The 26,973-nt window shown below is 45.4% G+C and overlaps 1 protein-coding gene across 1 annotated transcript in view; it reads left to right on the top strand.

Moving 5' to 3' along the window:
• Window positions 1-26,973, top strand: part of PEBP4 (phosphatidylethanolamine binding protein 4) — a 211,433-nt gene that overhangs the window by 4,820 nt on the left and 179,640 nt on the right. Inside the window, exon 2 of the mRNA XM_081135308.1 lies at window positions 23,942-24,078. Coding sequence (XP_080991434.1) covers window positions 23,942-24,078 — 137 coding nt within the window. The remainder of the gene's footprint in view (window positions 1-23,941; window positions 24,079-26,973) is intronic.

Below are 26,973 nucleotides of genomic sequence, written 5' to 3'. Positions count from 1 at the left end.
ATGATAAAAAGAGCCTCAGGAGAGAAAATTGTGCTTCAGGAGACACCCCCATTGAAGAGGGACAAGTGGGATGCTTAGTGAGTCATTTCTGTTGTCATTTTATCCAAGGCCCTCAAAGTGTTGGGAACTCTGGAGTAGTACCTGTTTGTGCATAGAGGGCTCCCAGCAGCCCTTTCTCTCCCCCTGCTGGTCATATGATTTAATTATTAACTCAGGGAAGAATTCCCTATGGAGAGGAATTAAAACTCTTCTAACATTTCACAGGCCCAAACTCTTCTTGGCCTGTCCTGGTAGATGCTTGGCCTACAGGGAACCTAAATTTCTCCCAGACCAGTTCTGTAGTGACCTCAGGGGGAGGCAAGTCAGAATTATGGAATAGGAAGGGGGCCTGGGCCTGCACTAGGTAGACTGTCTAAGCCTCAGTTATCTGTAGCCTGATGCCCTTGAGTCTCAGCTCCCCAGCTCTGGGCACCAGCTTGTCTGGTTTTCTCACCCGTGACACTGAAAAAGCACAAAGAGCAAGCAGGCCACTCTGCACCCTGCAACTTGCCTCTGCCTTGTGACTGTGCTTAATATAGGTCAAATGAAAACAGCTCCCAAAATAGACCTTCTCTGAGAAGCAGCTGGCTTGTGAAATGCTCCACAGAAGGGGAGAAGGTGTGGGTGACAGGGGAGTGTAGTTTTCCCCAGGTGTTACGTAACCTGGGCTTGAAAATTAGGGCCAGAGAAAAAGTGAGTCTGCCCCTTCCCCCGCCTCGCACCACCACCCTGCCCTGCCCAAGAAGCAGCCCAACCATTCACCTCACAAACTAACAAAGAGCCGGTTCTATCCTAGACATCAAGGTCACCCATCAAAGCATCACTCCAGGGAGCTTGTCATACACCAAAGTGATCACATGACTCCCATCAGAGCTGGCTGGAAGCACCAGAGTGGGGAGGTGGCTCCCCTGGGAGGCCAGGTGCATGGGGTGGGTTTCATCTGACCCCCATGAGGGGGTGCGGGAGGGGTGGAGAGAAGTGGTGGGCTGAGGGGTTAAGGGGGATAATGAAGCAGAAGGGAGCAGGGTAAAACTACCCTGAGCCCCTCTTCCTGTAGCCTTTTCCCCACTGTCTTCCCAGGGGCCACCAGTGGGCCCAGCACTACCCATAGTGGCTTCTTTTGTTTTTTCCATTTTTGTCTCAGCCAGGAGGAGGGGGATTTCTATAACTAAAGAGAGTTGCTTCCCCCAGCATTCATTTTTACACTCACTCTGGGGTAACATTGTAAGGGCTGCCTATGAAGGGAGGCAAGCAGAGGACCAAGACTTCCCTGGAGAAGTGACTTGAGAAGAACAGGGAAGTTGGAAAGGGGCTAGCCAGGCGGGGGAAGTACAGACAGAGCAAACAAAATATGCGCAAAGGCCCAGAGGTGAAAGGGAGAGCGGACAGCCATGAGAAACAACCAGAGTGGAGGGACCGATGACAGGCTCCGGCAGAGAGAGGTGGGGCAGGCAGGGTAAAATGAAGCCACATCCGGAAGGGCCTTGTGAGGCAGTGTGGACCTCATCTGGACAGAACTGGGGGGCTGCTGATACAGGGACTTCTTTAACACAGGAGCATGTTGGAAAAGCAGATTGCTGGGCCTCACCTCAGATCTCCTTGAATCAGAGACTTCAGAGGTGAGTCCTGCAGTCTGTGTTTTTGCAAGCCCCCCTCCACATGCTTCTGATTCATGCTCAGATTTGAGAACAGCTGAGCAAAAAGTGTGGCGTCAATTTGTAGATGTGAGACGGTGAGTAGAGGTTGTACTTCCAAGAAGCTCGGCTGTGAAGGGAAGGAGAGAGGTTGGTGGTGGTTAGTGGGGTTGTGGCGGTAAGAGACTAAGATGTCAAGTTGGTTCCCTGGGAAACATGCGCGGAGGAGGTCTGCAGGCAGGACATTATTGGGGGCATGCTCCCAAGAGCAGGGGCGGCATGACGGACAGAGGAAGAAGCTGGACTGTGACATAGCGATACCCAGGCCTCAGCAGTGCGCTGGGAGCTATGATGGCCCTTCAGAGTTGTCCCAGAATCAAGGCAAGTGGGGCTGGGCCTTTACAACATGTATTAATCATACCATTTTATTTTCTGATGTTTTGATGTCCGGGGCCTTGCTGATCCTAGAGAGACTGCCCCTCCCAGAGCTAGCCAGTTCCAAGAGACAGAAACTGACTCCCCTGCGAGCACAACTTTCAGATGCAAACCAACCAATCCAGAGTCCACACCCCCACACTTGAGAGACACTTACAGTGGGAGCCACTGTCCACCGGTTCTAACCACCCCAGGGTCAGGTACCAGACTAGCCTATCCTAAACCTGCTTACTCTGCCCGGCCCTAGCCTTGCCCGTGGAAACCATAACAGAGGTTACTGTGCACATTTCCCCCCTATTTTCTCCTCATTTTCTCAGCCTTGTGACTAAATCAGGTGCTGTGTGGCCCTGCGTGATGTGCTGTGTATACTGTTTCTAGGGATCTGTGAGTATAAAGCTCTTCCTTCATGACAGTCATCTCTGTGTCTACATGTCTTACTATACCTGTTTAAAAACAAAACAAATCTTGAGTATCCTTAAATACCAGTCATGGGATGTGGCCTGCCCTGGAGAATGTGTGTCACCTTGGGCAATTCCAGAGGGGGACTGAACTGTGAGCTGTGAGCAGCTGACACTCCTGGCAGCTTGGAGAATGAATGCCTCAGTCCAGTAGGGGCCATGGAGTTATGAATCACAGCATCTACTACAGAGGGATGTTAAGGTGGAAGAGTCATAAGCGTATTTAAGTACAGGTAGAAAGAATCAAGGTGAAAGAGATTAAAGACACAGGAAAGGATAGAAACAACTGGTGGGCTGAGTGAGAGGGAGAGGACTGAAGTACAGTCGCGCATTGCTTAATGACAGGGATGCGTTCTGAGAGATCTGTCTCTAGGTGCTTTTGTCATTGTGCAAATGTCACAGAGTGCACTTACCCAAACCTGGACGGTACACCAGGGCTCTGTGACCCCAGGAGTCATAATATCTGATTTATTGTTATCTTTGCAAATGTTTTTTTTGGAAACAAGGTTGGTCATGGCCAACTATTCTTTTGTCATGTTGCTGGATTTGACTTGCCAGGATGTTTGGAGTTTTGCTTTTCTATTAATAAGAAAGCTCAGTAATTGTTCCCTTTTTGACTTTGTGAAGTTTTGCTCTTACACTTGTGCTAGCTTTAAAAATGTATTAGGAAACGTCCTATATATTTTTTTAATGATCTTTTTAAATGGAGAATATCTGCACCCATTAAGTTTATGTAGTGGGTATGAGTTTGACAGAGGTTCAGAGATATAGACATGTAACTGTCTTTATTTCTTCATAACAGACACTTAGTTCAGGACAGCCCATTTCTGCTAATGAAAGAAAACTTACTCTTATAAATTTTGCCACTTTTGTACCAAAACATGTCAATCCAGAGTATAAACTGCAATCAATGCAATTTTCTCCCCTTTCCTCTCTCTTCCCCATGGTGATCTGAATTTCAGGAGATTTGCTTGTCTTTCTAGTCTGAGGTGAGTTGTTTGGTCCTTGTGCCACCTACTGTCTCTGAGTCCTGTTGCCATGTGCCCAGCTCAGTTCTAGAGATTGGCCATGGGCCCGTGAACACTGCAGATCCTTGTCCTGATGACAGAACTCCTCAGATTTGTCTACTTGCCTACTCACTGCTTCTCTTGACCCCTGTGGCTTGGATGCTTTCCCTTAACTGCCCAGGGTATAGGGAGCAAGTAAGGCTTCCATTCAACCAGACAACCCACTCAGCCATTTGATTCACCACCCTCGATCCTCCAAGGCTTTCACGGCCGTGGAAAGCCAGTCTATGGGCCTCTCTGCTCTGGGATTCCTTTAAGACTACCCGGGATTTCTCTGACTCTGCCCTCAGTTTCAACCAGGAGAGTGCTGGGGTGCCGAGAACTCTTAGAGACTCTTCTTTTGGGTGTCAATATCACCTTCAAATCTCCTTCCGTTCTCTCAGCTGGTTACCCTCATTCATTTTGGGGTGAGAAAACTGTCCTTTTGTGATCATAAACTCTATATTCTCATTTGTTTCATTAATGGCCATTCATTTGTAAAGTCAAGTTCTCTGAAATACAAAACAATCAAAATAATTTTTCCCCTTAAAAATATAACTCTTAAAAATCAAGTGTTTTTTGGCATTCAAGCATTATCTTTTCAATAAGGTAAAATGTGCTTTGAAACTTTGAGTTGAGCAAGAACTTTCTGTTCCACTCTCCTTACTGTAGCCATAAAGTGGTGAGTGCCCTTGAGTTAAGGATGGGTGATGAGTCTCTGGTAAAGTAGGAGAAATCAGGAGTCACTTTTAATGAGAAAAAAAAATCAGTTAATGTTAAATAAACTATTCCGCTAATTTTAGAAATTATTTTCTCATAAAATCACCTGGGTCTAGTACATGTCCAGAAGGTAATTATTATTTGATAACATTTGCAAATTTTCCATTGTTATTTGTCTCTTTGTATTTTTAATAAATTTGAACACCTTCTATATTCTGAAATGCTATTAGTTTTGTCAGTGTTTTCAAACTGATTAGCATACTCTTATACATGGTACTCATAATTTTAAAAATATCTTTCTATCTATGATTATAATATCTCTTTCCTTACATTATTGGTCATTTTTCTCTTTGACCCACATCTGTCAGGATTCAGTTCCAGAAAATAACGTACTTCTTACTGGGGTAAGCAGAAAGGAAACTATGTCAGTGTGGAAAATAACTTACAGAATTGTTGGGAAGGCTGAAGAAACAGTCAAGGTTGAACTTTCAAAGCCACCTTCCTAGGGCACATGTGGACATTCAGGGATTCCTTACTATGGACTCACTTCCCCCCCCACCCCACCTTTTAGCTCTTTGCAAAAATCACCTCAATGATGTCTCACAAAACTCCATGAGGTAGGGTAAAAACAAAGACCATGACCACATACAGGCCAAAAGGACCAGGATCTGACATCATTTTCCAAGTGCAAGGTAACCAGGAGTCAAAGTAGAGTTGGGATGAGCCACTAGGCCTTTTTTAAAAAGTGTTTTAATTTATCTTTATTGTTGAAAGTGTTAGTACAAATGTCCCCTTTTCCCCCCTCCACCTTTTACCACCCCCCTCCTGGCCTTCACCACACTGTCTGTGTCCATAGGTTATGCATATATGCATATATGCATATAAATTCTTAGGTTTATCTCTCTCCATGCACCCATGCACCCAGCCCTTGCTTTCCCTCTGAGATTGGTCAGTCTCTTCCATGTTTGTATGTCTCTAGATCTATTTTGTTTATCGGTTTATTTTGTTCTTTAGATTCCACATATGAGTAAGATCATGTGATACCTGTCTTTCTCTGACTGGCTTATTTTGCTTAGCATAATAGTCTCCAGGTCTCACGATGCTGTCTCAAAGGGCAAGGGATCCTCTTTTTTATAGCTGCATAGTATTCCATGGTGTAAGTGTCCTAGGAGATGCTTGATATGATTTCAGTCTTCTTGAACTTGTAGAGACTTGTTTTGTATCCTAACATGTAGTCCATCTTTGAGAATGCCCCATGTGCACTTGAGGAGGATGTATATTCTGTGGATTTGGGATGAAATGTTCTGTAAATGTCAACTAAATCCATCTGATCTAGTGTGTCATTTAGAGTCACTGTTTCCTTGTTGATTTTTTTTGTCTGAAAGATCTATCCAATAAAGTAAGTGGGGTGTTAAAGTCTCCTACTATGATTGTATTGCTGTTGATCTCTCCCATAAAGTCCTCTAGAAGTTTTTTCTTTTCAGCCTGTGTGAGTCCTTTGTTCTAAGGTGGGTCTGTTCTAGACAGCATATATTTGGGTGTTGTCTTCTTGTCCACTCAGCTACCTTATGACTTTTGATTGGAGCGTTTAATCCATTTATATTTAAGATTACTATTGATAGTTATCTATTGCCATTTTATTTCTTTATGCCTATGTTTCTCATTCTCTCTATTTCAACTTATTATTACAGCAGTCCCTTTAACATCTCTTGCAAGGCTGGTTTGGTGGTGATAAACTCCATTAGCCTTTTTTTTTTTTTTTGGTCTAGGAAGCTCTTTATTTCACCATCTATTTTGAATGACAGCCTTGCTGGATAGGGTATTCCTGGTTTCAGATCCTTGTTTTGTATTACCTTGAATACTTCATGCCATTCCCTTCTGGCCTGTAGAGTTTCTGATGATAAATCAGCTGGCAGCCTTATGGGAGCTCCTTTGTAGGTTACAGCTTGCTTTTCTCTTGCTCCCTTTAGGATTCTCTCTTTGTCTTGGATTTTTGGCATTTAAATTATGATGCATCTGGGCGTGGGCCTCTTCTTGCTTGGGACTCTCTGTGCCTCCTGAACTTGTGTAACATTTTCCTTCACCAGGTTAGGGAAGTTTCTGCCATTATTTCTTCAAACAGGTTCTCTAACCCTTGCTTATTTTGACCTCTCCTGGTACTCCTATGATGTGAATATTGTCATCCCACAGCTCCCTTAAACTGTCCTCCTGTTTTTTAATTGTTTTTTTCTTTTTGGTTCTCTGATTGAGTGATTTTTTTTCTACCCTGTCTTCTAATTCGCTGATCAGATTCTCAGCTTCCCCTAATCTGCTGTGTATTTCTTCTAATGTTTTTTTTATTTTTTATTTCTGCTATGTCATTCTTAATTTCCTTTATAGTTTCTATTTCTTTTCTCATGCTGTTGAGCATCCTTATGATCAGTATTCTGAAATCTATATCTGATAGATTGCTTATCTCTAGTACATTTAGCTCTTCTTCTGGAGAATTATTTTGTTCTTTCATTTGGGGCCTTTTTTTTGTCTCCCCATTTTGGCTGCCTATTTGGATTTGTTTTTATGTATTAGGTAGATCTGCTAGGACTCTCAGTCTTTTGGATGGTCTCTGGTGCAGGCCAATGTCAGATGCCCTTTGTGACTGGCCTTGAGTACCCTGTTTAAAGCTTTCTGCACTCCACAGTTTGTGATTCCCTCTCTAGGGCTGGGTGTATTTGGACAGGGCCAAGATGTGCACCAGAGTCTCCTTTTCCAAGCCCTGGTTCCAGAAGCAAATCAGGCAAAGACTCAAAGCACCCAGAGGTTGATTGTTATTCAGTCTCTTAATGAGCCTCGGGCTGTAGAAACTCCACAGGGTGGTATTTGTCTTTCTCTGATTGGCTTATTTCACTTAGCATAATAATCAAGGAGCCACTAGGTCTTGGTGATCATTTCAGGTAAGTACCCAAGACCCTCTTCCAAGAAACTTCTATTGTTTACATTTATGGGTCAGTCTGGTGTCCTGAGGAACTGGGCCTGGAGCCAGAGTGGGACACAGGTGGTTTTGAGGGAATGTCTAGGCTACACTGTGTCTCTGGGCTACTTGGAATGGTTTGAGGGGCTGGTGCTCATCAGAAAGACATTGGAGGGGCAGGTGGAATAATTCTTGAGAAACCTGTACTCCCAGTCTCTTCCTGTAGTTTTCCTTTCCTTTCTGCTGGTTTGTTGATCTTTTCTTAATCTGATTTGTATGAGCTTTTTATGAATTTTGGATATGGAGGTGTCATTGGCTATATGCAATGCAGTATTTTATATGTGGGGTCTCTTGATAAAAAAAAAAGATTTTTTTGTTTTAATATAGTTAAATCTATCAATCTTTTGTCATATAGTTTTTGTCTTTTCTATCATATTTCCTTCCCTAGCTTTTGGTCAAAAAGATACTCTCCTGTATTTTCCTCTGAACATTTAGAAATTTCTATTTTAATGTTTTGTTTTGTTTTTTAATTCACCTGAAATTTGTTCTGTGTAAAGTATGGTGTCATAGTCTAATTTTATTTTTACATGTGGAAATTCAGTTGTCCCAGCACCATTTATTGGTTAGTGTCTCCTTTATCCATTGACTTCGAACATCATTTTTGTCATGTAGAAAGTTTGTAATAAGCAAACAAGATTTCTGAGTGCCTGCAATGGAAAACTGCATAGAGTGCACTCTTCCAGGTTCTCTGATTCTGTGCCTTTCATTGACTTCAGGTATTACCCAAGTCCATAAATTGTAGATAACTAAAAGCAGTGCAGAATAATTCTTGTATATAGACAAGTAAATAAATTCTGCCTGGTGGAAAGTCAATTGACTTCCCTCTCCCACTGTGGAAGAAACCAATTTTGCCACCATTTGCGTGTTCCTTTCAATATTCCTGACCTATCAGTGTGTCCATTCTTTGGGTTACTCTTTGAACTGGTTTGGTTGTAAGAGCTTACTAGTTCCCTCATTCATAATGACTTATATAAAAATTTTAACGTGTTCATTTTATATCTGTGTGAAAGTGATGATTTTACCCTTATTAAATATTATACTTTTAACAGTTGCATATCAATGACAAATAACTTTAAGCAAACCCAAAGAGAAACGATTATTAGGTGATAATTACTCATATAGGTTTTCCCATGTGAGCAGTTACAATAGGATCCAATTCACAAGTGCTTAGACCTTTTTCAGGAGCACAACCCTGAGTACAGAGCACATGTACATCTGACAGTGCTCTGGATGGTGAGGGGAAAAAACAAGCAGAATACATATTTTGATGTTTCATCAGCATTACAGGGAACCTTTCCAATGTTGTGCTGGTGGTATAATCAACACTAAGCATCTGGAAGGAAGGAGCCTCATTCAACAAAGGAAAAGACATGAGCTTTCCAGAAGCTCCCATTCGTCCATTTATCCCTCAACAGATATTTACTGAGTACCTGCAAAATGCAGCACTCAGTGCTAAAATGCAGCAGGGAAATTAAAAAGTAAAAGTCTCTGGTCATCTCTAAACTAATTTCCTAATTTCACAGGTGGAACTAACCCCATAGGCCCTGCACAGAGAGGTATGATAGAATAGGCTATCATGAAGTGATACAAGATAAGAGATATACTCATTAGATGTGAACAGGTGAAAAATCAAGTCATAATGCTGACCCCTGTCTTAACCAGGTTGGGGACAAGGGAGGAGCCCAGCCTGGAGGAGAGTGAGGAGTTCCACTTCTCCCCACTGTGGGCAGGGGTACATTGTCAGTGCTGGCAGAGAGGGGCTGGCACTTTTCTGGACACCCCATGCTCTTGAGTTGGTCATCTGTGGGGGCTCCAGTGGGTGTGGTGACTAGCTGTCCTGCAGAGAAGAACCTCCTTCAAGGGTCCCCTCGGGGAGGCCATTGTGTCATTTATAATTCAAGGTCTGAGGGCTCTTCTAATTTAGTATACAGTTTGGTGACTAAAGGAAGACAGTCTCATTACCAAGTGGCATTCGCATGGGGGGGGGGGCAAGCTCCTTAAAGGAGGGTTTTCCCAAGGACCTCTGTCAATCTGAAAACAGAGTAGCTGCTCTCAAGGTATTTACCATCTACTTGAGAAGGCAAGACTTGTGTAGGTAGAAAGTCAAGTAATGACATGTCAGCTTATGAGTTATAGATAGTCCCAGAGGACCACTTAAGGAAAACTTCAAGAAGGAAATAGGCATGAGGTGGGCATTGGAGAGAGGTCAGCTTTGGAAGCAAGATAAAGGAGGGCAGAGGGCATTCTGGGGCAGGGAAGAGTGGCACCCTGGGACAGAGTGGGGAGTAAGCCAGAGGGCTCTCAGAGGCAGTGCAGTGGGGGTGCCTGATTGTGGGAAAATGTTATTTCTCAAGCATGAGAATAGAACTGGGAGGTGGCTCCTACAGTGGTGCTCTCCCTGAGAAGGGGCAGTCAGAGTTACCCCCGTGTGACCAGTGCTCCTTCCTTGGCCAACCAGCATAGGAAACCCCCCTAAAGCCACTCATTTCAGAAGCCTCTCCCTCTCACATCTATCAGAAAATACCCAGACTGTAGATGCAATGGGCTGGACCCAGGCCGGCCTTTCAGGAAGGCCCATTCCTCCCACCAGATTGCTTTCCTCTCCCATGGGATCAACAGGGGAAGTCCTTGGTGGCCTGGAGGGGACCCTGAAAGTGGGACACAGGGCTTGTCAGAGGGAAGGTATTCATGATGCTGTCTAGGGTCATCTGATAAACACAGAAACACCAAGTCCCAGTGCTTAGAGTTGGAGAGGCTCTAAGAATCAAGAGCACATGGAGGGAAAGAGCAGAAGCCTAGAGTCTCTGGCTTCAGCCCAGCCGGGGGTGGCTTAGCGGTTGAGCGTCGGCCTGGGATCCAGGCGATCAGGGTTCGATTCCCCGTCAGGGCACATGCCCGGGTTGTGGGCTCTATCAATGACTCTCATCATTGATGCTTCTATCTCTCTCTCTCCCTCTCCTTTCTCTTCTCTGAAATCAATAAAGATATATTAAAAAAATAAAAAAATAGAGTTTCAGGCTCAGACTTCTATTCACCAGCTGTGTGCCTTCGGCAAGTTTCTCACACACTCTGAGCTTTACTATCCTCACCTGAAAAATGGGGATATAACTCCAAACTTCATGAAGTAGCTGTGAGGGTAAAAATTGATAACATATAGAGAATGTAGATGAGCAGATAGCCAAGTCTCAAAAGAAATAAGTTAATAAATCAGGTGAGCTTTTTAAAATTTTTATTATTTTTTTGTTTAAACAACTTTTTTCTTTTCTTTTTTTAAAAATATGTCTTTATTGATTTCAAAGAGAGGAAAGGAGAAGGAGAGAGAGGTAGAAACATCAATGATGAGTCATTTGATCGGCTGCCTTCTGCACACCCCCCTACTGGGGATCAAGCCTGAACCCCAGGCATGTGCCCTGACCAGGAACTGAACCATGATCTCCTGGATCATAGGTCGATGCCATGCCAGCCAGGCTCAGGTGAGTTTTTAAATATTTACTAGCAGAATCATTCCTGAAGCAGCTCCACAGAATTCAGGTTGAAGCCACTGCTCCAAATCCACCCCTGACCTGACAGTGGAATTCCTTCTGCGTGGCCCCAACCTGGCACCATGGGACCTATGTCTAAACATTTGCTGATAGGTCCCTGTGGTTCCCTAGATGGCCCAGGAGGGGGACAGGCCATCCCATTGTTGGGAGCTGGCTTTATCCTGGGCAGAAAACTGCCTCTGGTCACTAGATCCATTTTACCTCTAGAGCCATGGAGGATGAGGCTCCCCAGCCTTTCCGCCCACATCCACCTGGTGTTGCTTTGAAAAATAATTACACCCGTATATGCCACATATAGAACAAGACAGTCTGCCCGAGTGGTGGGCTAGGCTTATGGCAGCTCCCAGAGCACACTTGGTGTCTGTTGGTGGTTTCAGGCCTAATGACTTGGATGCCTTCACTCCTGCACTGGGCAGCACTAAGCAATCAGCCGTCAAACTAAACATTGCTCAGAGGGATTGATTGGTGCAAGGACTTGCTGGAGAGGTGCTTTGTAGGCCCAACCAGAAGCAATGAGCCAGCGGCAGGTATGAGGTGTTCAGGGTCGCTGATCTAAGGAGCCTCTGCAGGGACACAATCAGATGTCACAGCTCGGGGCTCAGGCAGGCTGGAGGATTTGATGAATGAGTTCCAGTCCCCCTCAAGGGAAATGGATGAGCTCAGAATAAGCAGCCTCAGAGACTCATTGCAAATACTCCTCCAGGTGAAGTCTTCCTTAATTCTGGTCTCATTTCCCTTCTGTGTCCGTCTGTTCACAGGTCTATCTTATTATAGCTTTTATCACAGGCTGCCTGATTTCACTGTTGGTTAAGTAAATACCCATCTTTCCCATTAAACTGTGGAGGCAAACATTGTGTTGTATTTATCCTGGAGGAAATCCCTAGAGTTTAGAATACTTTGCACATGATGGGCCCAGTGGATGTTTAAATTGAATTTGCAGCTATTCCAGTCACCTCTCTCAGAAGGGACCAATTAAAGTTGTCTCCAGACCCAGTTTAGCACTTACGTTTTTCTAATTGCACACAGTTGTGGCAGGGGGTGATGCATCCTCACAGGTACACAGCACCTGGCCCAGAGAGGACCCCAGTAAATGTCTGTCAACAGAAAGAACTAAGGGCCAAGATGAGACATGGAGATAAGTGTCAAAGAGGGAGAATCCAAATAATCCTGTGGCCATTGCAGTTTGGGTGAATCATGAATCAGAGATAGAGCTTGTTGCAACAAAGGGATGCCTGTGTCAATGGGCGCTTGGACTGAAGCTGGGAAATGTAGGTGGCTCAGGATATTCTAGTGCGGGAGTAAGAAGACAGGCTTTGGATTCAGGGAGATTTGGTTGAGAGATTTGAGATTTGGCTAACTGTGTAACTCCAAGCTTCAGCTACAAAATGAGGATAATTGTGCCAAGGCCATAGGGCCACGGGAAGGACTAAGTGAGATAGTGCTGGTTGCATGCCCTCACACTGCTTGACACATGGTCGTACTCAGTGAATGGAAGCTGTCATTGTCATCAAAAGGAAGGAACTTGGCACAGGGGTACATATATCTTTACAAATTAGTGTTTTTATATTTTTCAGGTAAATACCCCAAAGAGGAATTGATAGGTTATATGGTAGTTCTGTTCTTAATTTTTAAAGAAAATCTTCTTTCAGGATCAGCTCCCCACCATACCAGTTTCTCTACCCGTAGAATGTTCTCTTACCTTCTGTCCAGCTCTTAGAGATGTTGTAAGCTGTGTGACAAGGCCAAAGGAGGCATCCTGTGCTGCCCCTGAGATTTTTATTATTATTATTTAATTTAATTTTATTTATCTTTATTGTTGAAAGTATTACAGGTATCCCATTTTCCCCCCAATTGACCCTTTCCATTTTGCTCCCACCCCCTCCTCAGGCCTTCACCCCGTTATTGTCTGTGTCCATGGATTATGCATATATGCATATAACTTCTTTGGTTAATCTCTTCCCACCTTCCACCCCCCTTTCCTCTTCCTTCTGAAATATGATCATCTGTTGCATGCGTCAGTGTCTCTGGATCTATTTCATTTGTCAGGTTCTTTTGTTCATTAGCTTCTTCTTAAAGAAGACCCTTCAACTTTTCATGTAGTACTGGTCTGGTGGTGATGAACTCCTTTAGCTTCCTTGTCTGAGAAGCTCTTTATCTGACCTTCAGTTCTAAATGATAGCTTTGCTGCGTAGAGTAATCTTGGTTGTAGGTTCTTGCTTTTCATCACTTTGAGTATTTCTTGCCACTCCCTTCTGACCTGCAAGTTTTCTGTTGAAAAATCAGCTGACAGTCACATGGGTGCTCCCTTGTAGGTAACTAATTGCTTTTCTCTTGCTGCTTTTAAGATTCTCTCTTTGTCTTTAACCTTTGGCATTTTAATTATGATGTGTCTTGCTGTGGGCCTCTTTGGGTTCCTCTTGTTGGGGACCCTCTGTGCTTCCTGGGCTTGTAAGTCTATTTCTTTCCCCAGGTAGTGGAAGTTTTCTGTAATTATTTTTTTAAATAGGCTTTCAATTTCTTGCTCTCTTTCCTCTCCTTCTGGCACCCCAATAATATGAATGTTGGGCCTCTTGAAGTTGTCCCAGAGACTCCTTACACTGTCTTCATATTTCTGGATTCTTTTTTCTTTTTGCTCTTCTGGCTGGTTGTTTTTTGTTTCCTCATGTTCCAAATTGCTGATTTGATTCTCAGCATCCTCTGCTCTACTGCTGATTCCCTGTAAATTATTTTTCAGTTTGTGTAGCCTTAATTTCTGATTGGTACTTTATTATGTCATCTATGGTCTCACTTGTTTTCATAATAGTCTTACTAATATCCTTGAGCATCCTTATAACCATAATTCTGAACTCTGTATCTAGTAGCTTGCTTGGTTGTATTTCATTTAGTTCCTTTTCTGGAGATTTCTTCTGTTCTTTCCTTTGTGACATGTTTCTTTGCCTCCACATTTTGGCTGCTTCCAGATGTTTGTTTCGATGTGTTAGGTAGAGCTGCTCTGTCTCCTGGAATTGGTAGAGTGGCTTTGTGTAGTAGGTGTCCTGTAGGGTCCAGTGGCTCAGCTTCCCCAGTCACCTGAGCTGAGCCTTCTAGGTGCTCCCCTGTGTGGGCTGTGTGCACTGTCCTGCTGTAGTTTAGCCTTGGTTGCTGTTGGCATCCCTGGGAAGAATTGACCCCCAAGCCAATCAGCTGTGAGGACCAGCTGCAACTACAGCCAAAGAGCTGCTGTGCTAGAGACACCACTATGGAGCAGGATTTACTTCAGTGGGGCTTTGGTGTTCACCAAGTGCACTCCTTGAGTGTGTCGCTTGTGGATGTGGTGGGGTTGTAATCCAGCGTGGTCGAGTCTGACCATCAGGTGCACTGCCTCTGGAGCCTCCTGCCAGGGCCTTGCTCAGGGCCACCCAGCATGTGCTACACAGCAAACCGTAGTTGGCTGCTACTTGTGCTGGGCTTGGCGTTGTCCAGGAGAGGCCAAGCTATGAGCCAGTGCAGGCTGCTGCTAGTGCCAGGCCTGGGGCCACTTATCAAGCTGTATGGGGCCTGCTGCTGCTTGTTTGAGAGATTTTAGGAAAGTCCTAAGCATGAAACTCGAGGGGCCACTCACATAGAAAAGCCCCCAGAAATGGCTTGGATGAGCTTGCAAATTGGGGGGGCGGGGCCTAAGTTGTGAGTCACATGATGACAATTCAAATATGGCGCCTGCCTGCCAGCTGTGTGCCGGGAGGACTTGCCACAGGAGCAGTGGCCTCTGCCAGCTCTTCTGCCTGGTAGAAAGCCGCCCCTCCAGCTCTTGCCCCAATTTCAGGCAGGTTAATTCCTCCCCGAATGTCCCAGGTTCCTTTCAAGCTGCTGCCCGGCGCTGGGCTCAGAGGTAGTGCATTTGAGTCCATGCGCGGGCCCGTTAGGAGGAAAGCCTGGGACACCCGCAGCCTCTGCGACCCTCAGTCATAGTCCCCGCTGGTTTTCACAGCCTGAAGTTCTGGGACCTCTCCCTGGCTCTGGAGCCCTGGGCTGGGGGCCCTGATGTGAGGGTGGGACCCCTCACTCCTCCGGGAAACGTCTGCCTCTGAGTTATCCCTCCCGGGTTTAAACCGCGGCACCGGCTGTGGGCCCGTGTCTGCGTCCCTGGGATTCAGCCCCAATCCGCCTGCGTCTCCACCCCTTCTACCGGTCTCAATGCTCCTTCAGTGCCCTGGTTGTAGGGCTTCTCTGTTCAGCCAGATTTCAGGAGGTTCTGAGTGATGGTTCAGTATTTTAGTTGTAATTTTGATGTGGTTGTGGGAGGTGGTGGGTACATTGGTTACCTACGCCACCGATCTTGTTAAAGAATACGCCCCTGAGATTTTCTGATCCAGCCTAAGACCTGCATGCTGTTCCCATCCTAACTCCACTTGGTTACTTGTGCTCAGCGCTCCAGCATTTCCATCGCTTTAGTCCACCTGGGGCCCTTCTAAGCCTCAGTTCCTTTGCATATGAGATACCCTTCTCCAGTTCCTTTCTCAAAGCTTTTGCTGATCATCATTCCTATAAGATAACCATAGCCTCTGTCTTGACTGTAATAGTGAGATTTTAATTTATAGAGGTGACCAAGTGATGACACAGAGACGTCAATGCCATTGAAAGAAGAATTTATTATAGTTTCCAAGATAAAGGACCATACCACACCACCTGGGAAAGTACCAGAATCTATGGGGAGACAGAAGGAATGAGGAGCATGCATGTCCCAGAGCTGTTATTGTGTTTTCTGAGGTAAGGAAGTGGTGAGGCAGGTGAAACAGCTGAAGAAGTTTAGGGTGAAGTAGTTTGAATAATATCAGCAGGCTCTGGGTTATAGGGGAGACCTCTAGTTATCTGGTACCTGGCCCTGGGGTGATTAGGGCAGGGAGATATTGGCTTGGTGGGTGGGAGTTAGACAAAGGAGGTGTTTGTGGTACAGACTTGAGATTGGTTTGTATATGAAAGGTATGTTTCAAGGAGACTTGCTCACTATCTCTAGGCATCAGCTAACCTTGGGAAGAGCAGTCTCTCCCCAGTCAGCAAGGCCCTCAAGATATCAAACCAAGATAGAATGCATAAAATACAATACAGGATTACTATACTCTCCTCTTCACCCTACGTATGCTTCTGTGGCTGAACTCAGCACACTGTTGGCAATCTTGTTGTGGTTGTTTGTTTGTTTTAAATATATTTTTATTGATTTCAGAGAGAGGAAGGGAGAGGGAGAGAGAGATGGAAACATCAATGATGAGAGTCATTGATCGGCTACCTCCTGCATGCCCCCTGCTGGAGATCAAGCCGGCAACCTGGGCATGTGCCCTGACTGGGAATTGAACCGCAATCCCCTGGATCATAGGTTGATGCTCAACCACTGAAACACACTGGCCGGGCTGGTTGTTTGTTTTGATGCTAATCTTCCTTGCTGAGCTGTGAGTTCATCAAGATCATGTTGTTCATCTTTGTACCCTGGGCATCTGGCAAGTGCCTGCCACCAATCTGTGTTTAATACAGTGATTCCCAGGCCTGACTGATCATTAGAATCTCATGAGAAGCATTTAAAACATACTGATGTCTAGGCCTCACCCTCAGAGATTCTGACTTAATTCATGTGGAGTACATGAATTTCCACTGACTCCCTGAATTTCCTGGGAGAAATTTTCCAGAAGGAAACCAAGGCCATGGTCCCAGATGTGGTCATTAAAAACACAGCAGGAAACCCAGCTCCTGAAAACCAGGGACTTGTTCTGGGTTGGTTGCCTGTTACAGGAGCATCAACTGCCCATTCTGGTAGAACATTACCTGCTGAGTTTTGGCAGGCCTGGCAGGCCCTGGACTTGAATCAGGATTGTTCTGTGATCTTCTGAGGCTCCAGGTCACACTCATTGAGGAAGGGACTCTTGTGCTGCTTGGCATGAGATTCCCAATCCCATCTCTCTCCTGCTAGTGTTCATGTACCTTTTGCTCTATGCAGTCAAATGCTGTTCATCTCTCCAGAGTGGTCTCAATGGTTTCTCCCTCTGTCCTTCCTTGGCATTCTCTGTGTGCCTCTCTAGTGCCTCTCCCTCATGTCTCACAGTGTATCTTGAAAGGTGGGAGAAATGGTAAGATAATCAATCATCTCTGTGGTTTCCACTCTTTTCCTTTGAATCTTTGGAAGGAGAAAGGCCAAAAACCCACCCAAGATACAAAAATGAACAACATGCTCTTGATGAACTCATAACTGAGCAAGGAAGATTAATACCTTCTTTTCCTATTCTCTCCCACCCTACATATTAGCTCCTCCCTGGAACTTTCTAGAACTTTCTCCAACTGCCTCCCCAACGACCAACTGCTGCATTCTCCTCTCCTGCCACTCCAGGAACTGCCCCTGACACCCTCACATCTTCAACACTGTCAGACTCTGATTGCCTTAAGGGCCTAAACTGTGGGGCATCCTGGAGGGAACTGAATTCTCATCTTTTTCAGCCCAGAAACCTGCCAAGATTTCTCACCTCCCCGCAGTCACCACCCAGCAACTCCCACACTGCTCCGGGTAAGTGACAGGGGCTCTTCCCCATCAGTGTGAGGAGGGACTTTCCATAAGGACCAGTCAGAGAGACAGAGAGAATGAGCACACCTCTGGACAGAGCTGTGACCTGGAGAACTTAAGGGAGTTAGTGTTTAGGGTGGTATTTTGGTTTCCTCACTCTGATAATTTAAGGCGACTTGTGGCATTTCTGCATGCTTGTCTCTGAGCATCTACGTTTCCCAAAAAAGGGCACTTTGACACATTTCTTGCTGTTAGAGTTCTGGACTAGGATGAGCATTGCTGATTTCAGTTCAGACAGGCCTTACTTCCAACAGACTTAGGAAATTTCCATCCTTTGTGGGGGTCCCGATTTCCCTTTCCATGGAAGGAAGAATCCTATTTCCTCCCATCCTTAGACATGTAAGGAGAACTAGAGATTGGATCTGTTCATGAAAGGAAGGGGTAAATACACAGCTCTGTAGGCTCTGAGTTCAATTCTGAACTCCATGAGGACAGACAAATTTTCAACCTTCTGAGGATGGCAGCAAATGAATCTGAAAAATGCCACTGGGCCTTCTGTCCTGTGGATGAAGTAATTTGCTAATAAAATTTGTGGCTGAAGAAATGGGCTTATTAGTTAATGGTTGAGACCAATAAACTGAGGCTCCTGGAAGGGAGAATTTTTGTCCCTGGAAAGAAGTGGCCCAGGGCCCCAACTTCCTGCCAGAGTCTAACAGAACCCTTGGACTGAAGGAGTGGTTGGGGCAGGGGCATCGCCGGGCTTATCCCATAGACACTCTCCTAGTTTCCTCATTCTTAGGGAATGTACCTGCTAAAAAATAGGATTCTGGAGCTCTCTCTGCTATTGCCTTATACCCTGCCCTGTCACCACCACCAATTCCTGTATCTTCTGTTTGATAAGTTAAAAGATCTACAGTTGAAAATACAATAGAAGGAAAGCAAGAATTTCATAAAATAACAACAAAAGAAAGTACATTTTGATATTTTACATTCCAGGACAATTTCCAACTTGGTTATCTGATATCAATGCTGCATAAAAAGCTATAAATAGTAGTCAATAACAAAAAAATATGGCCCAGATGCATTTTGGGAGACTTAGGGGATTTTTTCCTGTTATATATATATTTTTTATTTTTCAATTACAGTTGACATTCAATATTTTATTAGTTTCAGGTATATAGCATAGTGGTTAGACAAGCATATACTTTACAGAGTGATCCCCCAATATTTCCAGTACCCATCTAGCACCATATATAGCTATTACAATATTATTGATTATATTCTCCATGCTATGCTTTACATCCTTGTAACTATTTTGTAACTGCCAATTTGTACTTTTTAATCCTTTCATCTCCTTCACCTGTTCTCCCAACTTCCCTTCCACCTGGCAACCCTCATTCTGTCTTCTGTATTTTTGATTTTGTTTCTATTTTGTTTGTTCATTTAGTTTTTTAGATCCCACACATAAGTGAAATCTTATGGTATTTGTCTTTCTCTGTCTTATTTCATTTAGCATAATACCCTATAGGTACATTCATGTTGTCACAAATGACAAGATTTCATTCTTTTTTTATGGCTGAGTAATATTTCATTACATGTATGTACCACAACTTTCTCTATTTACCTATTGATGGACACTGTGGTTGCTTTCATATCTTGTCTATTGTAAATAATGCTGCAATGAATATAAGAATGCGTATGTCCTTTCAAATTAGTGTTTTGGGTTTCTTCAGATAAATACCCAGAATGGAATTGCTGGGTCCTTCTTTGTCTCTTGTTCATAGCTTTTGTTTTAAAGTCTATTTTGTCTGATGTAAGTATTGCTACCCCAACTTTTTTTGTTTGTTGATTTCCATTTGCATGAAATATCTTTTTCCATCTCTTTACTTTCAGTCTCTGTGTGTCTTTCAATCTGAAAGTGGGTCTTGTGTAGGCAGCTTATGTATGGGCTTGTTTTCTTATCCATTTAGCCACCCTGTGCCTTTACATTTAAAGTAACTTGTAGTAACTTTTGAAATCAGGAACTGTGATTCCTCCAACTTTATTTTTCTTTTCAAGATTGTTTTAGTTAGTTGAGTTCCCTTGAGATTCCATATGAATTTTAGGATGGATTTTTCTATTGTGTGAAAAACATCACTGGTATTTTGATAGAGATTGCACTGAATCTGTAGATTGCTTTAGGTAGTATTGGCATCTTAACAACATTGTCTTCCAGTCCATGAACACAGGATTTCTTTTCGTTTATATGTGTCTTCTTTAATTTCTTTCAGCAATGTTTTGTAGTTTTCCATGTACAAGTCTCTCTCCTCCTTAGTTAATTCCTAAGTATTTTATTCTTTTTTATTCCATTGTAAATGGAATTCTTTTCTAAATTTCTGTTCAAATTGTTCTTTGTTAATGTATGAAAATGCAGCTGATTTTTGTGTGTTGAGTTTGTACTCTGAAACCTTGTTGAATTCACTTCTTAGCTTTGTTTGAATTATTAGTTTTCTATATAAAATCATGTCATCTGCAAACAGAGGTAACTTTACTTCTTCCTTTCCAATTTGCCTTTTATTTGTTTCTCTTGTCTAATTGCTCTGGCTGGAACTTCTAATAGTGTGTTGAATAGAAGTAGTGAAAGTGGGCATCCTTATTATCATGGGCTGAATTGTGTCCCCACCCCCGTCCCAGCATTTACATGATGAAGCCCTAACCCCAGTGCCAAGAATATGGTTGTATTTGAAGATACAAGTGATGAAATAAGTGATTAAGTTAAAATGAGACCATTAGGATAGGTCTTAATTCAATCCTACTAGCATCCTTATAAGAAGAAAATTTAGACACACAAAGAGACACCAGAGGAAAGACTATGTGAGGACACAGAGAGAAGGTGGCCATCTGTAAGCCAAGGAGAGAGGCCTCAAGAGAAACCAACCCTGCTGACAACATATATGAAATCCCCACTGCAAACATCATACTCAATAGTAAAAGACTGAAAAAATTTTCCTGAGGATCTGGAACAAGACAAATGTATTAGTTTTCCAGGCTTTCATAGCAAAATACCACAGATGTCAATCTTAAGTCCTGGTTATCACCTGGGCTTCTTACCTGCTAGCTATAGATTAGGAGTTCCAATGACCCCCCTCCTTGGGTTTGATTAATTTACTAGAGTGGCTTACAGAACTCAGAGAAACATTTTACTTACTAGATGGAAGAGATGCATAGGATAAGGTATGTGGGAAGGGGCATAGAGTTTCTATGCTCTCGGAGTGTGCCACTTTCCCCAAATCTCCATGTGTTCACCAACCTGGAAACTCTCTGAACCTTGTCCTTTTTGGTTTTTATGGAAGTTTCATCATATAGGTATGATTGATTACATCATTGGCTACTAGTCATTGATTCTCCATGGGGGTGAGGGTGGTGGTGATAGGTGGGGAATGGAAGTTTCAACCCTCCAATCACATGGTTGGTTCCCCTGGCATCCAGGAGGAATTTGGTCACTACAGTTCAGAGATTCTAGAGGGCATTAGTGGAAAAGTTTAGGAGAAAGGGAAAGGATAAGAGTCTGTGTCTGGATAAAGAAAGGAGATGACACCTGGGTAGTGACAGGGAGTGTCAGGCACAGGAGGCCTGGAGGGATGAGAGAGGGACTTAAGCGTTCAGCAGCACTGGTCCAGCAGATCCCGGGGTTTGGATGGATCAAGGCATCTCAAAAAGCTCACAGGTTTGTCCTGATTGATGATGTCGGGAAATCATCCCAGCCCAGGTGACTGAAATAAGAAAAAGGGGCTTCAGAGATGGATCTGGAGATGGGAGCTTCCAGAAGTGAGTCAATTGAGTAAAACAGACTGGTGATGGGGAGGAGGAGCTGTGCCTCCCTGGCCCTGAATGTGCCCCTCCTAGATCTAAGACTGAACATGAAGCAAAATCCTGTGAACCCCCAAGAGAAATATCAGATTTGAAAATACCAAGAACCACTATATTCTGTCAGATATCTCTGTAGGAAAACAAGCCAGAGAAGGTTCGATAAATAAGCAAAAGGAATCCAGGGCCAGGTGCCAACCTGTGTGGTTAGTTTCCTACAGATGTTTATAGAGCGTTAGGAGCTATTGAGTGAATAGAAGGACTATGAGAAACAGAAGTGTCAAGTCTGTCAGGCATTCAAACAAGAATTTATGAAGCATCTAGACAGGCTGGGGACTGCACTTGGAATGCTAGACACAGACTGAGTGCTGCCTGGAACTATGAGCAAATCACTAAGCAAATAATTACAAAAGAATTTATATAAGAACAGTAAGGAAAGGACTCAAGGGCTCCAATTCTGTCTAACTGAAATCTAATGGACCCTGGCGGTCAAAGTAAGTTTCTCTAGGGAAATGAGCTTCTGCTATTTACCAAAAGGGGGTGGGAAGTGGAGCAGGGCATAGGAAGGCCCTGGAGCAAGAAGGAGCTTGAGGGAATAGCTGGAGTTAAGAAGTGAGCAGTGGAGAGTAGAGAGCCAAGGCTAGAGAGGCAGGAAGAGTCAGATCAAACAGGGCAGTGTGGGCTACGTGGAAGATTCTGGGCCTATTCCAAGAACAAAGGGACTAGAAGTGGAGCAAGTGAGAGGACAACCACGCTGTAAGAGGGGGCAGTAGAGCAGAGTGGTTAAGGAGCATCGAGTTTGGAGTGAGATAGCATGGGTTCAAGTCCCAGGTCAGCCACTTACTACCCAAGTCTCTGGTACTTCAGAGGATCATCATGAGGATTCAATGATAAAAGCCTGGAGCATACTGAGTGAGGAGGAATTGCCGATGTGAGTGGGCTCACCAGGAGCAACCCTGCACTGAGGATGCTCCCCCTCCTCCAGACAGACATTCATTGCTGGTGCTAAGGGCTATTGGCACCCAGGAAAGTATTGGCTTCTCTAGTGGCTGCCACTCTGAAGACAAGAGACTCTTGACCTTGAACGATCATTCTGGCAGCACTGTCCTCTGGCTTGGCTGTCCTGTGAGCTCCATGAGGGCAGGAACCTTATACCTCGGGACAGGCATGGGCCCAGCACAGGGGATGCACTCAATACCTGTTGGATTGTGAATGAATGAGCAAATGAATGGATGGATCTGTGGAAGAATACCTATACCATCCATAAATTATTGAGCATTCCCTAGGTGCCAGGTAGTTCACTAAGTGCCTTACCTAATTAATTTCATTTCATTCTCACAACCATTTTGTGAGGAGGCTACCAGGAGACACTTTCCAGTTGGGGAGTTCTTGGGAATGAGTTCTCTGTGGGGGAGCCCTCGTCATACTTCAGGGAGTCTCATTATTAAGAAGTGTAGCCCCAAAGAAGGGCTTTTTGCTGGAAGCTGGAATCCTGAAAGCAGGAATTCAACCAAAAAGCAAGCTATGCTGAAATAGTTTCTCTAAAGATCTAGCTGCATAACTTTATGGCTATAATCTCATATTCCTTAGCAAGGCACAGGGGCCACAAGGTCATATTATTTGTTTCTGAAAGGGGGAGCTGGTGCATGTTAGAGTGGAATAGCACTCCCATTCCACCAGCAGCCTGAAGGAGCTCAGAGCAGAGCTCCGACTTCCTCCCTTCAGGGCTGGTGAACTTCCCCACACCCCTATCTCATAGAATAGAGCAGATCAATTGGAAAGGCTGTAGGAGAACCGCCTTTGACCTTCCCCTGCCAGTTCTGTTTCCAATCAGAGTCCCACCCGCCCCTTCCTGCAGGCCTGTTTCCTGAGGAGGAGTTTCGTATGTCTCAGCCCTGGGCCCCCCTTCCTCAGACCAGCTCCTCACCCTGCCCTCACCACTTGCCCTGTGTGTGGTTGGTTGGTCAAGGCCCAGCCTGCTCCTTTGGCTTTAAGGAAAACCCTGGGAAGCTGGTGACCCCAGGCTTCGGGCTGGGGGCAGGTTCTGGGGTGCTTGCAAGAACCTGACCTTAGTTGTTTTAATTCAAGCAGGGGTTTGGCTGGGCTGTGCCTCTTGGACAGCTCTGCTTTTCCTGCCCACAGTTCCTCCTTCACTTGTTTTGACAGCCTCGGCTGCCCAGTAGTGGATGTGCTTGGATGCAGCCATCTTGTGTAGGAGGAGCTGCTCACGTGGGGCAGGGCCACCTCAGCCCTGAGGCCAGCGCTGAAGGGCCAGCTGAGGACAGAAGGGCTCGTCTGACTGCACCTTGCAGCAGTGCTGAACTCAGCACTCTCCCAAAATAATTGTCTCCAGAGAAGGCGGCTTGTAGAGCTGCAGGAAAGGGGGCAGCATGCACCAGCACTGTGCCGGGGCTTGTATAAGCACCTCTGCTTTGCAGCCTGCTCCGGGCCCTGGCAGCCAGGAATTGAGTGACAGAAGAGCCTTGCTCTGACAGCGGAGGGGCCTCGGCCAAGACTGCAAACTGAGTCCAATTTGGCATAGGCCCAGGTCCTCCTAAAGCACTTGTGCCCAGCAGCTGCCCGCTGCTTTCCCTCTGCTCTCTAGAGGGCTCTGTTCCTCCAGGTGGGCTCCTGGGGTGGGGCTTGCGAGGTGACAGGGGCTGGCAGAGCTAAAGTCTCCTTCTGTTCCAGGTGCCCATGGGCTGGACAATGAGGCTGGTCACGACAGCCCTGTTTCTGGGCCTCACAATGATGATCACCAGAGGCTGGGACAAAAGGGACGTGTGTGTGTACCAGCAGCTGCCTGCCGAGGATAATGTCTTCTGCACGTAAGGCTGGTGGGACCCCAGAAAGCAGCTGGGCAGAGGTCTCGGGAAGGGTATTTCCAGAACCGAGGAGCACCTTCTCCTAAGGCAGCCTTTGCAGACAGGCAGAGAATGAGACCACCTTGATGGGGACGGCACTGAGAAAATAGAGGACTCTGAGCTGGGCTCCTGCCTTCCAGAGGGTTGCTCTCCTGGGACTAGGACAGTATGTGGATGTGGCTGACCCTTCCTGGGGCTCTGAGGGGCAGGCCTCACCCTCCTTCCTGGGACCCTGAGAGACCATCCTGCGCTATAGCCTGAAATGCTCCCACCCCCCACAAAATGGCATTTTAAAGAAAAGTGGCAGTTTGAGAGCTGCTTGTTTGCTTTTCAGTAACAGGCCCCAAGAGTGTTGGGATGGGCTGGCCTTTCAGGGGATATGGCCACTGGTTGCTGTCCAGGGAGGAGGCTGGGTGGGGAGGCTGGATTTTTCCCTTCCCAGGGCAGGAGATTCTCTCTGGCTGTGTGGGATTTTAGCTCCCTCCTCATAGACTGCTGGTTAGAAAAGTCAGTCTTACTCATCATGGGTCATCCTGAGGGCTGCCCCAGCCACTTTGCCACCCCCCCAGTGGCCAGTGTGTTTTCCCACTGAAGCCAACAGAAGTGAGAGAGGGAGGAGGAACTTCTTTCTCTATCTTCTCATGTATGTTTGAATTCTTACAGACATTGCTTTTAGAAAGATAAATACATCTTTTCCCTTAAAAAGTTAGGTAGTTGAAGCCCCCCCCCCAACAAATTTTGTCCCCATCAGTACATTTTTTAAACTCTAGTGAAACAGTCCTGGGTGAAGTTTTGTGTGGGAGAAACGAGGGAATATGTCTGCCTCTCACACATGGGCGCCGGCCCTCTAGGTGCTCTGCTGAGCGGAAACTTCAGCGGTGAACTGACTTCTTCCTCCGGTAGGCAGAAGGTCAAGTCCCCACAGCTGGCAGGTCCACTGGGCAGGGCATGCAGGGCTGGACCATGGTGACTGTCCCCTTGTGGGGTGCCTCTGTGCTTCCCTGTGTCTCCCACACTGTGGAAAGCATAAGAAATGATCAGATGTGTGTGCTTACTGGAGTTGACATGAACATTCAGACCATAGCAGGAGCCATTCTTAGGACTCCCCAGAACACACCAGTTTGAGAAACATAGACTCCTGACACTAAAGTTGTGTGCTAGGAAATGTCTTCAGGTTGTAAATCATTGTTGCAAAAAGGAAGCTTTATCTTTATTCCTGCTGGAGATTTTTGCTTATGAAAGCTCATCACTGAATGTGAGCACATCATGGACACATCAGAGCCTTGAGCAGGGATCAGTACATCCTACGCTGGGGCCCTGCCCCAAGAAACCTACTCAGCTCAGGCTTCTGACCTACGAGAGACAACCCCCCACAACCTGAAGCCACTCCTCCTATGCGTATTTAGAGTCTAACAGGAAATTCCTCAAGTAAGAACTTGATACCTAAAGGGACTGATCTATAAAGGAGGAATTTTATGTATAGTGACAGCAGCTGGAAACATTAAGAGAAAAGCTCTTCTGGAACAAAAGCTCACCTACTCCAGACTGACAAAAACATAGAGTCAGAACCCTGGCTCCATCTCAGAATCAAAAGAACCATAGTTGTACAACCCCCTTTGTTTGGGTGAGTCCACTCAACTATCTTCTCTCTCCCTGCTGCCCCACACAAGTGGCCCCAAAGCCCTTTCTTCTGTGCTGAAAAATCTCCACCCTTCAGAGTACATCCTAATCTCAAGAAAGGGGCTGCCTTTCTTCTTTTTTCTTTTGTTTATTGATTTTAGAGAGAGGAAGAGAGAAAGAGAGCCAGAGAGAGAGAGAGAGAAACATTGATTTGTTGTTCCACTTGCTTATGCATTTATTGGTTGATTCTTGCATGTGTTCTGTCTGAGGAGTGAACCTGAAGCCTTGGTGTATTGGGACGACACTCCAACCAACTGAGCTACCTGGTCAGGATGGTCCTTTGAATGTTTGGAGACAGATGTCATGCCCCCTGCCCCTGTCTTCCCCCACAGCTGGGTTTCCACCTCCATTTGTCAATTCCTCCTCAGGGGCCTTGGCTCTGGGCCTGCACTTTCAGGAAGGGTCGGTTGAACACAGACCCATTGCTCTTTTTTAAGTGTGGCATCCCACACTTTCACATTGAGGACCATGCAGTAGGGGGTGGGGTTGCCCACTGAGAAGCCTCGTGCCTCTGTGAAAGCAGCTTCATCTCCACCCTTGCTTTCGGGCAGCTGGAATTCTGAGCCGTTTCTAAGGGCACAGCTGGGAAGCTGTTTTTCTTTAATCCAATTCTTACAAGGACAAAGGGTCAAACAGAAGCCTGGAAAAGATAAGTGACTCCCTGGGGAAGCTGTGTGGTATGGGGGGGAAAGTGTAGACAAGCCTGCTGTAGTCGCTTTCTATTGCTGCACAACAAATTACCCTGAAATGAAGCAGCTGCACACATTTGCTGTCTCACATTTCCTCCGGGCCTGGCTTAGCTGGGTGTCTCTGGCTCAAGGTCTCTCAGGAGGTTTCAGTGAAGCTGATGGGGCCGCAGTCTCATCTGAAGGTTGGACTGGTGGGGTGCTCTGCTTTTGCGCTTGCTCATGTGGCTGTGACAGCCTTGGTCACCTTGCCATGTGGCCTCTCCATTGGGTTGTTTACAACATAGCAGCTCAAAGTAAGGATTTGAGAGGAAGAACATGTGAAAGAGGGCCTCCAAGCACAAGCCATCATCTCCTTATAATTCTGGAAGTGACATCCTATCACTTCTGTTGTATTCTCTTTATTTGAAGCAAGTCATAAATCCAGCCCCCATTCAAGGGGAGGGGTAACACGAGGGCACAGGGATCATTGGAGGCATCTTGGACACTGTCT

This window comes from Miniopterus schreibersii (assembly GCF_964146895.1).
Source record: "Miniopterus schreibersii genome assembly, chromosome: 4".
In the NCBI taxonomy this organism is placed as follows: Eukaryota; Metazoa; Chordata; class Mammalia; order Chiroptera; family Miniopteridae; genus Miniopterus; species Miniopterus schreibersii.
The sequence above is the reverse complement of the archived record's forward strand: the minus strand, read 5'-3'. Positions and strand labels throughout refer to the sequence as shown.